At 41.8% G+C, this 18,317-nt stretch overlaps 1 protein-coding gene across 6 annotated transcripts in view; it reads left to right on the top strand.

Moving 5' to 3' along the window:
* The window catches only part of GANC (glucosidase alpha, neutral C), a 76,360-nt gene that overhangs the window by 9,834 nt on the left and 48,209 nt on the right, over window positions 1-18,317 (top strand). For all 6 annotated transcript variants that reach the window (XM_023735157.1, XM_004380662.2, XM_023735154.1 and 3 more), the window contains exon 4: window positions 9,959-10,086. In XM_023735157.1, the coding sequence (XP_023590925.1) occupies window positions 9,959-10,086 (128 nt within the window). The remainder of the gene's footprint in view (window positions 1-9,958; window positions 10,087-18,317) is intronic.

An 18,317-nucleotide genomic window follows, 5' to 3' on the forward strand; every position in this document is an offset into this window, starting at 1 on the left:
GTATTGCTATAAACTGACCTCTGAGCGCTGCTTTTGCTGTGTCCCAAAGGTTCTGGTAAGATGTGTTTTCATTCTCATTTGATTTTATGAATTTCTTTATTCTCTCCTTAATTTCTTCTATAACCCAGTAGTTTTTGAGCAAGGTGTTGTTCAGTTTCCATGTGTTTGATTTTTTTTCCTTGCCTTTTCTGTTGTTGATTTCTACTTCTATGGCTTTATGGTCAGAAAAGATGCTTTGTAATATTTCGATGCTTTGGATTTTGTCAAGGTTTGCTTTATGGCCTAATATGTGGTCTATTCTGGAGAATGTTCCAAATGCATTGGAAAAGAAAGGATACTTGGTGCTGTTGGGTGGAATGTTCAGTATATGCCTATGAGATCAAGCTGGTTAAGCGTAGCATTTAGCTCTTCCATGTCTTTGTTGAGCTTTTTCTGGATATTCTGTCCTTCACCAAAAGTGGTGTGTTGAAGTCTCCTACCACTATTGTGGCACTGTCTATCTCTCTTTTCAGTGCTGTTAGAGTTTGTTTTATGTATTTTGGAGCCCTGTCATTGGGTACGTAAATATTTATTATAGTCATGTTCTCCTGCTGTATTGACCTTTTAATCATTATATAGTGTCCTTCCTTATCCTTTGTGGTGGATTTTACTTTAAAGTCTATTTTTTCACAGATTAATATTGCCACTCCTGCTCTTTTTTGAGTGTTGTTTGCTTGATATATCTTTTTCCATGCTTTGAGTTTTAGTTTGTTTGTGTCTTTAAGTCTAAGGTGTGTCTCTTGTAGGCAGCATATAGATGGATCATGTTTTTTTTCCACTGTGCCACTGTCTGTCTCTTTATTGGTGCATTTAGTGTATTTACATTCAGTGTAATTATTGATACGTAGGAGTTTAGTGCTGTCATTTTGATGTCTTTTTTTGTGTGTTGTTCACAGTTTCTTTGTTCCACTTAATTTTCTGTGCTGAGTCATTTTTCTTTATGTATTTTCTTTTCATCTTTTTCATTGTTGTTTATTTTGTGTTTGCTGAGTCTTTATATTTTTCTAGCTTTTTATTTTGACTTGTAGGATTGTTAGTTTCCTTTGTGGTTACCTTAATATTTATCCCTATTTTTCTAAGTTTATACTAGTCTTTTATTTCTTTATATCGCCTTGACTTTCTCTCCATATGAAAAATCTATGCATTTTTTAAGTCTCTTTTTTTTTGTTTTAATGTTGTTGTCTTTTACATATTGACATCTGTTTCCCTATTTTCAGTGTGTTAGCTTTGATTTATTTTTGTGACTTCTTATCTGGGTTGATATCTGGTTGCTCTGTCCTGTGTTCTAGTCTTGGGTTGTTATCTGATGTTACTGATTTTGTAACCAGAAGACTCCCTTTAGTATTTCTTGTAATTTTGGCTTGGTTTTCGCAAATTCCCTAAACTTCTGTTTATCTGGAAATGCCCTAATTTCACCATCATATTTGAGAGACAGTTTTGCTGGATGTATATTTCTTGGCTGGCAGTTTTTTTCCTTCAAGGCTTTATATATGTCATCCCATTGCCTTCTTGCCTGTATGGTTTCTGCTGAATAGTCCAAGCTTATTCTTACTGACTCTCCTTTGTAGATGACTTTTTGTTTATCCCTAGCTGCTCTTAAAATTCTCTCTTTATCTTTGGTTTTGGCAAGTTTGATTATACTATGTCTTGGTGACTTTCTTTTGGGATCTACCTTATGTGGGGTTCGATGAGCATCTTGGATAGGTATCTTCTCATCTTTCACGATATCAGGGAAGTTTTCTGTCAACAAACCTTCAACAATTCTCTCTGTATTTTCTGTTATCCCCCCGTTCTGGTACTCCAATCACTCGTAGGTTATTCCTCTTGATACAGTCCTGTGTAATTCTTATGGTTTCTTCATTTTTTAAAATCCTTTTATCTGATTTTTCCTCAAATAAGTTGGTGTCAAGTGCTTTATCTTCAATCTCACTAGTTCTGACTTCCATTGCCTCAATTCTGCTCCTCTGACTTTCTATTGAGTTATCTAATTCTTGAAATTTTATTGTTAATCTGGATTTCTGATTGCTGTCTCTCTATGGATTCTTGCAGCCTGTTAAATTTTTCATTATGCTCTTCTCTAATCTTTTTAATTTCTTCTATTGTGTGTTCTGCACTTTGCTTAATTTCCTTCCTAATCTGTTAAAGGGTTCTGTATATTAATCTTTTGTATTCTGCCTCCGGTAATTCCAAGACATTTTCTTCCTCTGGAAAATTTCTAGATTCTTTATTTTGGGAGCTTGCTGAAGCCAGCATCGATTGCATCTTTATATGATTTGATATTGGCTGTTGTCTCCGAGCCATCAGTAAGTTATTATATTTATTTATTTTATGTTTGCTGACTGTGTCCTAGCTTCTTGTTTTGTTTTGATATCCCCAAATAGGCTGCTCATACGAGCTGGTTTGATTATTGGCACCTTTGAAGCTCTAATGTCCTGTCACCAGGTAGTTAGATCTGTTACTAGGTATGTGAGTTCAGGAGTCCACCCACTCCTCCTGTATGGATTCAGCTCAGGTGCCCGGGTAGATAGCCACCAAGTGTGTGGTTTGGGCTCTCACTTATAGTCCCAGACAGGCATGGGTGATTGGTGTAGGCACAGGCATCTGGCTGCAACAGGAGGACACACAGTGAGCAAGGCAGGGGGCTGACAGCTGCCCCTGAGTGTCCAGGAGGAAGGCATGTCCCTGTTCCCTAGAGCACGTAGGTGGGTGGGTTTTGCAACCAGACTATGAGCAGCCAATGCTGTTGGCTGTAAGGACTTCGGGGCATATCTTATTCATGGGCCCCTATCACAGGTGGCTAGGTGGCATTGGTGGAGCCACCAGTCCTCAGGCCCCTGATGTGAGTAGGTGAAGACCCTGCTGAATGGACAGAGCAGTGTCAAATGTCAAGAACCTGCCACTTCACAGCTGAAACAGTTGAAGTTAGACTTCAGGTATATACCCTGTTATACCACAGTAATGAGGGCCTACGCTGTTGAAATGGGCCCACACAAGTCTATGCAGGGGAAAGGCGCTTAGAGTCCGTGGATCCCTTATGGCTGCACCTAGGCAAAGGAGCTGTGCCTACCCTGGGTTCCTGGCTTAGAAGAGTCGGCAGTTTATTTTTTCCCCGTTTGTTATTTTGTTCACTCTCCAAGGCAGGGAGTATGGCTCCGGTCATGTGACGGATCCTACTTCCAGCCCAGGGGACTCGGCAATTGCTGAAGTCGGTCCGGGACCCAGTGCAGAGCAGGGAGTGGGGAATTAAATGGGAGAGAGGTTTTTCCCTAAGGGAGGTGTTTTTGATCTGTGCAGTAGACCGTAGGCAAGTACTTATCTTTCACCAATCGAGGGCTGCTTCTCACTGGTTCTGGGTGGCTGTGTAGACCTTCTGCCCTTGGATCTCTCCCGGTGTGGAAAATGTGCCTCCCAGGCACTGCTGCTTGCCTGCCTCACCGCTAACCCATGAGCTGATCATGCCTGAGGGGCTCAGGCTCTCACCGGGTCAGGTCTGGCAACTCCTTGATACTTCTGAACCATCTCTCCCTCCCCCTGCCACTCAGTCTGGTTCCTCAGCTCTGCCTTTGATGTTCAGAGCTCCCAAATTGCCATACGTAATCAATTCACTTGTTTTTTCGGGTCTTTGTTGTAAGAGGGTCCACCAGAAACATCTGACTACTACGCCATCTTGGCCCCACCTCCACCACCCATATTTCTGAAGGAATTTTCCCCTTTGTTTGGCGTCTTTGATTCCTGTGAGTTCTCAGGTCATGGCATACTCAAAGTCATAGGTCCTCTACTGCTGACCCAGATCTCACATACTGCACATCCTTTTGTAGCCTAGTGTGATAGCTCTTCTTGGGAAAAAAAATGGGGCAGCACTAATTTCTTTACTGGAGATCCACCTGCTGTCTTTGACTCATAAGCATATTGACTAACAGCCTGATACCCAGCCAGACCCATCTACTGAGTGTCAGCCAAAGCAGCTGGCTCCAGGAAAGGCAGCAAGTCCACCACAGGCCTTCCAGAAGTCATTCGGGCTGCCACCAGGTGTCAGGGACCTCTTGTCTCATCTTGTTTTCCGAGTCCATTGTGCCTAACCCCAGAGAGCTGTAGTTGTCTCATGGTTGGGACAAGAATGTGAACACCACTTTCCATCCTTGTGGAGACACAGTAAGTTAAGGACCTAAACAATCTGCTGTCATGAGGATATATGTTGAGGAAGTAAATGCAGAAGTACCTTGAATGCTAGTGGTGGGCCAAATTGAGATTCTTGTTGCGGCTTGATGCCAGTGCAGTTAGTGGTGGATCCCCACCATCACATGACGTTTTATAATACTCTAGACCAGCTTCTCTGCACACGCCTCTCCTTGGATCCTGACAGTGCTGTGTCAGTCAGATGCCAGAACCAGAACCCAGCAGATCTGTATGCCTGCAAAGGAGCAGAAGCCACAGTCCAGGAGGACCCAGAGGATCTCAGCACAAGATCCTCAACTCAGAAGAGAGCTGAGGAGCCCAACAAACAAGGGCAAATTATCCAGGATGTTAGTCTGTAACTCTCTGATCTCAGGCAAATGCATGCAAATACATATGTTTTGGGAGGTCACCTTGAAATTCTGGGCTGAACTCCATCTTAATGTTCCCCTTGTCACTTGGAGTTGAGATGACTGTAGGGACTTAATGTTTCATCACCTCTGCCAGATCAGCACTGTCAGCCTGATAGGTACAATGCAGCTCCAGACATTACTCTCTAAAATTGTCTAGCCCTTGTGTGCAGCTCACTGCATAGTCAAGGAGCCTCCATTATAGTCCAGTTCTGGAATGAGATGGGTGTTTCCAGAGAGTTTTCACATCAGGATATGGTACAAGTGTGGTTGGAGTTTTAAAACAAGCCACATACATCCACTTACTCAGAATGATGGCATTTTAATTCAGGTCCAAAGGGAGCCCGGAGCCTAAGAGGATCATATTCAGCTCATGGCTGCAGTTCTCACATTTCACCGAGGAGGCAGATTCTGCCAAACTCAGCACTCTTAAATGCCTGCCTACCTGCCCCCATACCAGTAAATCCCTTAGCGCAGTAACTTTGGAATTGTCAAGATTTGTTGTAGATTTTTTGAAGTCCTTCCTCCCTGTCTTCTCCCCTGAACCTGCCCCGTAATAAGCAACCAGTAACCAGAACCAAGCCTCATTTACTTGATGTTCCTGAAGGGTTGACCTGTGTATTGTCATCAGTTCAGAGCATCTAAGCTTTAAAGAAAAACTGGGTGCAGGTTCAGATGCCCATGTTTTCTCACTTAAGAGTCACAGTATAGTATTGTGCCTGTCCCTGATGACAGAATAATCAGCTAGAAATTTGATAAAGAAGTTTCCAGAAGAAAGTCCAAAAGAAAAAGAATGATCAAAAAAGTACTGACTGCTTTTTTAGAACTAGCTTTTTCTACTATTGTCAGTTTTCTGCCTTCAGTGAAAATTTGACCTTGACTGAGGAGCAGAGAAGATCTAGTCTCGTGACATCAGAGCAGGGAACTTTACGGTATCTTCGGAGTCTGGCTAAAAAGCACCGCTGGCAAGGCTATCTGGAATAGACCTTTGTCTTCAACCTACCTTATATTGCTCATTTTAACACTTTCTCATGACATGGCTGACCATTTACCATATTTTCTTTTGCACACTTTTTGCAAGGTTTCACCAGAGACAACACTTCTAGCACCTTCTCCAAGGAGGCAGGTATTTCTCTGGGCACCTCCATGAAGTTACTCCTTGCTTCTTCATCTAAGCCTGATGTGGCACAACTAGCGCATGTTAGCCAGTGCCGTTTCTGCAGAAATGGCTCGGAACAGGCAGCTAACGTGGGAAATGGCCAAACAGTCAGACGCACACCTGGACAGGGTAATTGTCTCGGGGAACAGGTGAATGCCCAGCTCTACATTATCTCTAGAGAATTAGTGGTTACAATAAACCAACTGGCTGCAACTGTGCAAGGGGCAGTCAGTGCCCTGCAGCAACTTAATGAACTTTTTGACCATTCTCTGAGTCCTGGGAGGTCTCGATCAACAGCTGAGAGAGCTGGTAGCTCACTCCTCTAGGCCTTTTAGGTTAATTGTTCCTTATACTGTAGTGGCAAGACCTGGCATAGTGCCAGGAAAAGCAAGCTCTACCCACCAAGGAGGAGACAATGGAGTCATGACTTCCCTTTTCAACACCAGCGGCCATTTACATGTGCGTTCTAGGGCTGTCCATGAACTCTGTTACAGTGTCTGCTCGTTGTGATTCCCCATTCTGGGTGAATAAAGAGTTTTGTTTTAACACAGTTGTGGTCAGTCCTCTTCCTGAGTACGTGTAGACAAAGTTGTTTCTACCGCCATGATTTTCACAACCTGTCTGATATTTTTGCCCATGTGGCCATTAAAAAAAACTAGACTTATAGATGACAAGCTACCAGGTTTTAATTGTTTTCCTTGAATATGGGAGAAATAAGATAGGAAAAGGGAATTAGTACTCTTTCCCCAGATTGCAGGAGGTAGGCCTCTGAATAAAAGTCTGTGAAAAACCTCGTAGAGACTGGTAGTACTAAAAGGAACCTCCAAAATGTATTCCCTTCTCTGAGGATGTATCTCACTTTCTCTGTGGATGGACATCTGTACATCTTAATTGTTTCTAAAGGGAGAAAACCTATGCTGTCATTTAAAATGTTTAGTTATGTTTGCTCACTTGCTTTAATGTCAATCCTCACTTGCTTTAATGTCAATCCATCTTGCAGCAATTTGAGTATAAGTGCTACTATTATCTAAGTATGAATACCAACTGGTTTTCATTTTAAGCAATCCAACTTCTGTCACTTAACATGTTTTTCTCATCGTCGTTTCCGTTCATAAGTAATAGGAAGAGATTCAGTAATTTGTTAGTATTTTATTTTGGATCCCTAGAGAAGAAGAAGGAGCCCAGGTGGCTCAGTGGTTAAGCTGAAAGGTCAGTAGTTCAAATCCACCAACTGCCCCTTGGAAACCCTATGGGGCAGTTCTACCCTGTCCTGTAGGGTCACTGTGAGTCAGAATTGACTCAACGCACTGCATTTCATTTGGTTTGGGTTAGAGAAGAAGAACAGGAATATCTAGAAATTCTTACATGTGTTAGCTAGCAGAAGAATATAACATTTGTATCCAGAGCAAAGTTTTGGTGGATGGATTGGGTGAAGACTGGCAATTAATAAGCCCCAGGGAAGTGGTTTTTAAACCATTTGTCCACAGAGCCCTGGAGATTCCATGAAGGTGCCTCAGGGCTCAACGCAGAGAAAGGAGGGATTCAGTGATAGGGTCTTTGAGCCACTCCCTGTTGCCCTCAACCCAAGTAAGTGTAGCTATTGGACTTCTTGGGTTTTGTTTGCTTGTTTTTATTTCCATTTTCCTTGGGGAAGGAGGTGTCTACTGCTTTAAAAACAATTTTTTTAAGCTGATGGAAAAAACCACCATGAGCCAGATCAAAGGAGTAAATGCATACTAAGGTCTAAGGAAATCATGTACCTGGAACATGGAAGATATGTTGATGATAATAAGAGATAGAAATAAATCTGGATATTGACCTTGAAAAGAGTCACCTGTTGGAAAAAAATGTGCTTGCTAAATTAAACAGTTAAATCCAGTGGAGCTTTGGTTACACAAGGTCACAATGGTAGGAGTGGATTATTGCTGTCTCCTCATATGTAATTAGGATTTTTTCCTGGTCTGAAACCTTGAGAACAGAACATGTAAATTGACCTTTGGTGCAAAGGGGGAAAAAGGGCTATTTTAAAAAGAAAACTATTTGTAAAGAATGTCTGCCTTGAGCACTGTGCTGTTTTAAGGTCTATCTGGGATCAAATTGATAACAGCAGTCAGAAGGATTAGATAGGGACCTTAGGGGACAGTGAGTTTATGCTAATGGGGGAGGAACAACTCAGAAAAGGAGGGTGAGAATGACTGCACAGCTCGAAGAATATGATCAATGTCACTGAATTGTACATGTAGAAATTGCTGAATTGGTGTATGTTCTGCTGTGTATATTCTCAATAACAACAACAAAAATAAAATTAGTTTTTTTAAAAAAAGGAAAGCTATTTTACTAAAAATGGTAGGATCTCTGGGGCAATTTTTTAATCATATGTTGGCAGATAACCTATGTGCCCTCTCCTTAGGATGCCCTTGCCCATTTTTTCCTACCCAGAATCCCACTAAACAGCCCTGCTCAAGTCCTTCCTCCTCCAGAGAGATATCCCAGAACTCCTCACCTTATAGTCATCCTTCATTTTCCCTTTCCTTGTTCTCCCACAGCACTGTCTTTGTCCTTTGATCTAAGCACTTACGATAAACTTCTTCATTTACTAGTATCTGTTTCATCACCTCAAAATTGCTATCACCCTAAGGGCTTAGTCATCTTTCTCGTAGCATATCACAGTATTAGATGCCCAATGAATGTTAGTTGAATTGGATTTGAGAGCGCAATGTAAATATATATCTACCTAAAGAGAGAATACATAATCTAACAAGATTTCAGCTTTATTTGGACGTTGTCAGATACTGTACTAGAATTCCGATGACCCACTTGATGGAATTCAAATATGCAAAAGATCATTAAACATGAAGACAATTACAGTATGATCACTACTGTAACATAACCCTATCTTAGAGTGTCTGTAAAAGTACCCATGGCCACAGCACTCTGTACCTCGTCACTCTTCAGGGTCACCTCTCTGTTTAAGTGCCCTGGCTGGCTCTCCTATATTCCCCAGAGGCAAAGTTCCAGTAACATATTTTGGGGACTGGCTTGATGTTCTCCATGCTTCCTACCTCTTCCTCGTACCACATTGTACCTGTTCCACACTAGGTCACAAAGCCTGCCCAGCTTAACAGACATTACAGTAACAACACATGTATCCAATTGTAACCAAATTTATGATTAGTTTTGGTTCACTTAATGAAGGATTTGCAGTTAACCAGTGTGGCTCTGGCATGGCATGCCAATTTGAAAACCATTGTCTTAAAATATTCCTCTGACCTAGATGCCTTGTTTTATAACCTGAATCTAGCCATTTCTACTCTTCTGGGCTTTTTTGTTGTTTTTCTGTTTTATTTTTCAAGTTCTATATATTTTTTTCATAGTTCTATGTTGAGCTCAGCTGCTAACCAAACAGTCAGCAGTTCAAATCCACCATCCGCTCCTTGGAAATCCTATGGGGCAGTTCTACTCTGTCCTGTCGGGTTGCCATGAATCAGAATTGACTCAACAGCACCGGGTTTGGGTTTTGTTTCTGTTTTTGCTTTGTTTGTTTGGTTTTTTTTTTTTTTTGGTATGTTGCTTCCATTAACCATTGTAGTGAGGATTTTACCTGAATTCCCCAGCCTCTTGAGAGAGCAGTTCTTGACTAATTCCTAGGTCTTATTCCCTTGATTTTAGGGCAGCAAGACTCTTTTCATCCATCACGAGAGAACCCCAATGATCACCATTATCTGTCTCTTCTGTTCGGTGGCCTGTTAACCCTGCATCTTTCGTTCAGCTGGGATCCAGTTACTCTGGTTTTAACACCAAACTTTTGTTCTTGTGATTTCTATAATTGATCATAGATACAGTGGCTGTATATCCCCATTTTCCAAGGGCTGTTTCACTTTATGCCTGTTGTCTAGTGTGATTATTAATAGGGACCCTTTTTATTCCTCAAAGGTCCTGGTTTGGACAATAAGTTGCATGTTTACCCTAGCCGTAAAACAGAAGGTGTTTCTTGTCCCTGCCACAGGTATAGCCAGACAAGTACATACATAGATTGGAGAGCTTTTCCTTTCCATTTTCTCCAATTTGCTTGGCCTGTAATAATTTAAATACTCTTCTAGTTACTGTAATTTGGCTATATAGAGCTGACCATCACCGGAGTAACCTCTTGAAATGAATCTCATGTGTCTGTTGCCAGATTCCCCTCCTGGCTGAAGTTTATGGTCTAGAGGGAAACATTTTCAGACTTAAAATCAATGAAGAGTCTCCCCTGAAGCCCAGGTACGAAGTTCGCGATGTCCTCACAAGCAAGCTGAGCACTGTAAGGTAAGCGTGTGAACAAAGCATCTTAGATTTCCCTCAGTGTGTTTTTATAATGCCTTCAGTAGTAGATTTTGCATGTGCCTCATATTTTGTCTGTTCAAAGCTACGTTCATTTGGAGAATTACTTTTCAGTTACTTAGGCATCAATTTATTTATTTTATATGTTATACATTCTATTTTCTCTTCATCCACCATTTGACTCATCAGAACCTTTGATCTCTGCTCTCCTTCTCCTAAGGAAAGCAGTTTATCAGCCAGGCCATAGGAACAAGTAGAAGGAGAGCAACTTAATTTACCCACTCCGATTAGCTGCAGGCCTCCAGAGATCTGATACAATAGCCAGATTTCCATGTTTACAGTAATTTATACAGTCAGACTGACCCTTAATTACGGGTGGTCTCAGAAGTCTAACAGATGCAATTTTACTTAGAGTCAGAGATAATAATCAGTGTCTTGGTGAAAGTAAAATCTTGGGGGGCTAAAACATTTTTCAAATAATGCAAAATCTTCAGCATTTCTCACCACACTTTTCAGTGATATTGCAAACCAGTTTTATCTGTTGATTTGTTATTTTTTCATATTATTTCACTAAGGGAATATAAAATTATGCCAGATACTTTAATTTTCACTACATAATTGTCATGGTTTTATATAGATTATTTTTCCATGAAAATCTAATAAAAGGTTAATAGATTATGAGGGGAAATTAATCCAGTTTGTTAGAACAATCATAAATTTAAAATGTATCTATTCATTGAGCTGCTACTATATGCCAGTAACTTAGGAAACAAGAATTAAAAAGAGACTGTTCTCAACTCAAGAAAAAGACTAACAACACAATTAAAATATGGGCAGGAGACTTGACTAGACATTTTACCAAAGAAGATATTCAGATAGCCAATAAGCACATGAAAAGATGCTCAACAGCATCTTGCATTAAAAATGCAAATCAAAACCATAATGAGATATGACTTCACTTCTGCTAGGATGGTTATTATCAGAAAAATTAAAAACAGCAAGTGCTGGCAAATATGAGGAGAAATTGGAACCCTCAACCATCGTTGGTGGGATTGTAAAATGGTGCAGCTGCTACAGAACAGTTTGGCGGTTCCTCAAAAAATTAAACATAGAATTGACATATGACCCAGCAACTCCTCTCCTAGGTATAGACCCCAAACACTTGAAAACAGGGATGCAAACCTGTTGCCATGACATCAATTCCCCATAGGGTCTCCAAGGCTATAAATCTTTATGTAAGCAGACTGCCACATAGTTCTCCCGCAGCTGGTAGGTTCAAACTGCTGACCTTTCACAGCCGAATGCTTAACCACTGCACCACCAGCGCTCCTCGGGGTCACAAACAGATACTTGTGTACCAAAGTTCATTGCAGCTGTTCACAAGCGCCAGAAGGTGGAAACAACTCAAACATCCATCAACAGATGAATGGGTAAATAAAATGTGGTATATGCATACAGTGGACTGTTACTCAGCCATAAAGAGAAATAAAATTCTGATGCATGTTATGGCATGGATGAACCTTGAAAACATTATGCTGAGTGAAATAAGTCAGACACAAAACGACCAGTAGTTATGATCCTACTTGCATGAAATATCTAGAATGAGAAAATACAGAGACCAAAGTTTATTAGTGGTTACAAGAGGCAGGAGGGAGGGGAAAAGGGGGACTTACTGCTTAAAGGGCACTGAATTTCTGTTAGGTGTGATAAAAAAATTAGGAAACTGATAGTGATAACAGTTGCACAACACGGTGAATGTAATTAAGGTCGCTGCATTGTAAACGTAGAAATGGTTGAAACGGCATATCTTTTGTTTTATATATATATATAAACATAATTTTTCTTAAAAAAACACTACTCTCAAGGCTTTTGCAGATTGGCAAATGAGTCAAGGCATCTATATAACCACTTGGTGACTGTTATGGATTGAATTGTGTCCCCCCAAAAATGAGTGTCAATTTGGCCAGTCCATGATTCCCAGTATTGTGTGGTTGTCCTCCATTTTGTAATTTGATGTAATTATCCAATGTGTAATAAATCCTAACCTCTAGGATGTTAATGAGACAGGATTAGAGGCAGTTACGTTAATGAGACAGGACACAATCTACAGGATTAGGTTGTATCTTGAGTCAATCTCTTTTGAGATATAAAAGCGAGAAGCAAGGAGAGGAGAGGGACCTCATTACCACCAAGCAAGAAGAGCCAGGAGCAAATCGTGTCCTTTGGACCCAGGGTCCCTGTGCTGAGGAGCTCCTAGACCAGGGGAAGACTGATGTCAAGGAGTTCCCCCAGAGCCAACAGAGACAGAAAGCCTTCCCCTGGAGCTGGCACCCTGAATTCAGACGTCTAACCTCCTAAACTGTAAGAGAATAAATTTCTGTTTGTTGAAGCCATCCACTTGTGGTGTTTCTGTTATAGCAGCGCTAGATGACTAAGACAGAAATTTGGTACTGGGAATGGGGTGCTGCTCTAACAGATACCTAAAATGTGGAAGCAGTTTTGAAACTGCTGCAAGAGTTTTATGGTGCCTAATAGTAAAAGCCTAGATTTCCTTGAAGAGACTGTTGGTGGAATTATGGACATCAAAGGCGATTCTGGTGAGGGCTCAGAAGGAAGTGAGGAGAGCTGTAACACGGGAGATAGCTCAAATGTCTAGAAGCAGTGGCAAAGAATTGGCAGCAGCAGAACCAGGAGACCAGCATGAGGCGGCATGAGAGCCAACCCACTGAACGAGAGAGAGCTGAGTGCCTTAGGGCAAGAGACTTCCTGGTGGAACAGGGTGCCTCTGGGCTGTTACAGGCAGAGCTAAAGCGCTTTGTAACACTTGCCCAAACAGGGCAGAGGCTGGGCTGGACTAAGAGGCCCAAGGAGCTGAGAGGCCAAGGAACCAGGAATCAGAAGCTGAAGAGACAAGGAGCACAGGAAGCAGAGTTTCCCCAGTCTCAAAGGGTAGGGCCACAACCTCTGGGATCTCAAAGGGTGGAACCATGGCCTACTGGGTCTCAAAGGTGGGGCCACAGTCTCCTGGGTTTCAAAGAGATCTTTACCAACTCAGTTCCAGGGTATGGGGCTGCCTTTCATGAGTGCCAGGGGATGGCGCTGGATCCACTGCCCAAAACTGAGGGGGTGGGGCTGCCAAGCCCAAGGGGGCAGAAGAACGGTGCCTGCTGGGGCCTAGCAGGTAGGATCGCCACTCAGACCGACCAGGAGAATGGGGTTGCCCAAATCCGAAGAAGCAAAGTTGCTGTCCCGGTGGTCCTGGAAGGCAGAGCTGAAGCCCAGGGCTGAGGGGCCTCCACTCAGAATCCAGAAAGTGTGGCCAACACCCAGAGTCTGGAGGGCAGGGTCGTTGCCTAAATGGTCTCAGAGAACAAAGGGTTATCTTCAAGCCTTGAGAGCTAATGTAATGTGTACTGCTGACTTGCTTGGTGCCTGTTATCCCTTCTTTTCCTCCAGTTTCTCCCTTCTTTTCCTCCAGTTTCTCCCATTTGTAATGAAAATGTCTACCTTGTGCCTGTTCTACCATAGTACTTTGGAAGCAGATAACTTGTATTCTAGATTTCACAGATGAAGATAAATTTTGCCCCAGGATAGAATTTGGACTTGGAGTTGATTTAAGACTTTTGGGATGGTATGACGGGGTGAAAGTGTTTTACATGTGGTGAGAACATGAATTTGGGGGGGGCCAAAGGGTAGAATGTTGTGGATTGAATTGTGTCCCCCAAAAATGTGTGTCAACGTGACTAGGCCGTGATTCCCAATATTGTGTGGTTGTCCTCCATTCTGTGATCTGGTGTAATTTTTCTGTGTTGTAAATCCTAACCTCTGTGATGTTAATAGGAGCCCTGGAATGAGGCAGGATTAGAGGCAGTTATGTTAATGAGGCAGAACACAATCTACAGGATTAGGTTGTATCTTAAGTCAATCTCTTTTGAGATATAAAAGAGAGAAGCAAATAGAGACGAGAGGGACCTCATTACCACCAAGCAAGAAGAGCCAGGAGCAAATCGTGTCCTTTGGACCCAGGGTCCCTGTGCTGAGGAGCTCCTAGACCAGGGGAAGACTGATGTCAAGAACCTTCCCCCAGAGCCAACAGAGACAGAAAGCCTTCCCCTGGAGCTGGCACCCTGAATTTAGACGTCTAACCTGCTAAACTGTGAGAGAATAAATTTCTGTTTGTTGAAGCCATTCACTTGTGGTATTTCTGTTATAGCAGCACTAGATGACTAAGGAAGTCATGATATATTATTATTGTTTTAATATCCTGGAGGATTCACTTTACTAGTAGATCCCTTAGCATTTTTACATCTGTGTTCGTAAGTAAAATTAGTCTGCAATTTTCTTTTGCGTGCTACCTTTGCCATGTTTTGGAGTCAAAGTGATGTTAGCTTAGTGTGGTAAATATGGTATATTAGTTCTGCTTTTGTTCCAACCTCTTTCTAGAGGACCTTTGGCTACTGCGGTGACTAGAAAGCTAAAAACTACATTTCTCCATTTCTAGACTCCCTTGTAGCTAGGGTTTCTGATGTGACTCAGGTTCCACCAATCAGCTGCACTTATAGCAGTCTTTATTTCAGAACTCAGTTACCCATTTTCCAGTATGGATCTAGCAGCAGTAGAGTAGCTCTGTAGCCGATAGTTAGGGCAGTAGTTTCCTGATCCCCAAATTACAGCTAAGGGTGTGTGATCCTGGAGCCCAGCAGTTGCCACAGTGATTACCCAACTTCCTGATTCTATTGAAGATAGAAGTTCCATTATGCAGAAGTTACACAGTATTGCCAGGGACAGATTACCCAATAAGCAAGGTATGCACGGGCTTACTTTGCTTACTTACTAATCTGTAGTGCACGATTTCACGTGGGTTTTGATGGTTTGCTCTAGGAGTCCTTACTGCATGCCTGGCCAAGAACCTGCTACTCCAACCCTTCCCAGGATTTTGTAAGCTCCTAATTTTCTCCATATGGAGTCATTTATTGTCTGCTTAGACTGTCTAGGCCTCTTTCTGTTATCTACAAGTGAGCCTTTATTGATGGTAGTAATTGGTATCAGAGTGGGTATAAGCAGCAGACCCTCAAGGATGGGAATGAGATTGGTTAGCTGACCCAGTTGGTTTTGAAGGCAGTGAGGACTTGGTTACCATCAGAGTTTGGGATACTAGTAATAGACCGTGGCATTCAGTGGCAAAAGTTACTTAAATTATCCACTTCAACACGTCTGTCTTTCTAAATCTAAGGATTCCTTATTCTACACTGTGCCAAGGAATTTCTGTAAGAAAGTGCCTATAGAAATCATCCTGGCAGACCAAGTGGTGATGCCCTAGCACATTATGATAAACATAGGATTCAAAACTCTGGTATATTGACTGTAACTAGTTTCACTGACAAGCTTAAAAAACAACAACAGTCTCAGGGCATTGCATTCTTAGCTTAATGCATTGTCAGAGATCTAATAAGTTTCTGTGATGAGCCCAAAAGTCTGTCATATCTCTCATAGCTGAAAGTCAGATATAGAGTTTGATACTGCAGGTTGTTGAATTAGACCTTAAGTTGAATTCACAGCCCCATCAAGTTTGTTTAGGGCATTAACTGGAAAAAGATAGAACCTCTCAAAATTGAATGGCAATGTTTTGGAAGATTTGGGTGACTCTAAGTATCCAAACCTCAAAACTCCACTGAGGAAAAATTTAGAAAATGATAGCGAGAATGATTCCATAACTTGAAGAATGTAGTCAATGTCACTGAATTGTACATGGAGAAATTGTTGAATTAGTGTATGTTTTGTTATTTATACTTTCACTATTTAAAAAAAAACTCCACCAAGCCTCCTAATCCAGCAGAATTCCCTCCTCCTCTGTCTGATAAGGCTGATCTTGTTTTGCTTGGAAAACCTATATTGACCTTATCCGAAGATATACCTTGCAAGGAATTCCAAAAATGCTCCTTGTGCCTTATCCCAATCATCTTACTATCAGGAGTCAGATCCCAACATCCCCGGGGATCAAATTACAATCAAAACCAGGTGGAGAAGTCTCAAAGAATTATAAGATTTTATATTCACAAAAACCTGGGATGTATACATGGGAGTAGTTTCTGAGGGATTACTAGATCAGAAGGAGGGACTACTTTTAGAGTGGGCTAAATTTGTTGACATGGGTACATGTACCCGAGAATATAAATTCAATATGCTAGCTTGGGCAGCTAGGAGTGGTTCTTATTATTTGCTAAGTTGACTAAATGTAATCTGGACTCAGCTACGGACTCTGCTGAATGAAACTGAGACACCAGAAATTCCTTGGCACAGGGCAGAGTAAGGAATCCATAGACTTAGAAAGATGTAGACATAGAAACGTAGAGATGTTGAAGTGGATTTATCATATGCAGCCAGCTCATCTGTCCCCTAGTTCTGTCCCCCAAGAGGACCCGGAAGATGCTCCCTTCATTGAAAAATACATTGGTGAAGTGTACTCTTCAAAAACATTGTCATGGATGTCCTCTGCAGGCTGGGGATAATGGTGTGAAATAATGCCATTAAAATAGTCTCCCTGACGGCAATGGGTATACAAGCGATTTCAGTGGAGATGATGAGATTCTGGATGGCAGAGGCCAGGTAGCAGCACTTAATTGTCAGAGGCAAAGTGAACATGATTTCATAATATGCAACATGGCCTGTGTGGTATTCAAAATGTTTTAACCCTCATCGAAGTAGACAATTTATCATGGAGTCCATTGGCCTGAAATAGATGGACTAAGATCCAACCTGATGGAATAACCAAAAGAACTCTTTTTTTTTTTTTTTTGTACTTTTAGATGAAGGTTTACAGAATAGTTTCTCATTAAACAGTTAGTACACATATTGCCCTATGACAATGGTTAACAACCCCACGACATGTCAACACTCTCCCTTCTCGACCTTGAGGACCTTTATTTGGTGGAAATATACCTAGCCAAAGTTACACCATTTTGAAAGTTTCTACATGTACCATTCAGTGACATGGATTACATTCTTCCAGTTGTGCTGCTATTCTCACTATCCTTTTCCAAATTATTCCATCAACATTATCTTCAACTCACTGTTCCCTAGGCTTCCCATCAAACCTTTTGAGTTGCTGTTGTCAATTTGATCTCACATAGATAATTTTTTTTTTTTTTTTTACCTTAAATGAAAGTTTGCAGAACAAATAGTTTCTCATTAAACAATTAGTACACATATTGCCCTATGACAATGGTTAACAACCCCATGACATGTCAACACTCTCCCTTCTCAACCTTGGGTTTCCTATCACCAGCTGTCCTGTCCCCTCCTGCCTTCTAGTCCTTGTGCCTGGACTGCTGTGCCTCATTAGTCCCGCTTTGTTTTATGAGGCTGTCCAATCCCCCGCTGAACAGTGAATTTCTGGAGGGGCTTCACCACTGAGCTAAAAGGGTGTCCAGGGGCCATACTCTCCGGGTTTCTCCAGTCTGTCAGGCCAGTAAATCTGGTCTTTTTTTGTGAGTTAGAATTCTGTTCTACGTCCTTTTCCAGCTCTGTCCAGGACCCTCTATTGTGATCCCAGTCAGAGCAGTCAGTGGTGGTAGCCGGCCACCATTTAGCTGTACTGGACTCAGTCTGCTTGAGGCCATGGTAGCTGTGGTCCATTAGTCCTTCGGACAAATCTTTTCCTTGGGTCTTGTTCTCTTTATTCTCCCTTGCTCCCAAAGGGGTGAGACCAGTGGAGTATCTTAGATGGCTGCTGACAGGCTTTTAAGACCCCAGATGCTACTCACCAAGGTAGAATGTAGAACATTTTCTTTATAAACTGTGTTATGCCAGTTGAGCTAGATATTCCCCAAACCATGGTCCCCACAGCCCTCCACCCAGCAGTTCAGTCCCTCAGGGAGTTTGGATGTGTCTATGGAGCTCCCATGACCTTTGCTTGTACAAGTTGTGCTGGCTTCCCCAGTAACGTATACTGTATTACCCTTCACCAAAGCTACCACTTATCTATCTATTTAATTCCCGCCCGCAACTCCTCCCAGCCCTTGTAACCAACAAAGATTATTTCTTTTTGTGTGAAAACTTTTACATGAGTTATACAGTAGAGGTCTCATACAATATTTGTCCTTTTGTGATTGACTTATTTCACTCAGCATAAGGTCCTCCAGTTTGTTCTCTTACTCTCCTGTGCTGAGTTCCTTTTGTTTGTGGATTTTTTTTCATCTCTTTTGTTTGTGTAGGTT

The sequence above is a fragment of the Trichechus manatus genome, unplaced genomic scaffold (assembly GCF_000243295.1).
Source record: "Trichechus manatus latirostris isolate Lorelei unplaced genomic scaffold, TriManLat1.0 scaffold00076, whole genome shotgun sequence".
Classification (NCBI taxonomy): Eukaryota; Metazoa; Chordata; class Mammalia; order Sirenia; family Trichechidae; genus Trichechus; species Trichechus manatus.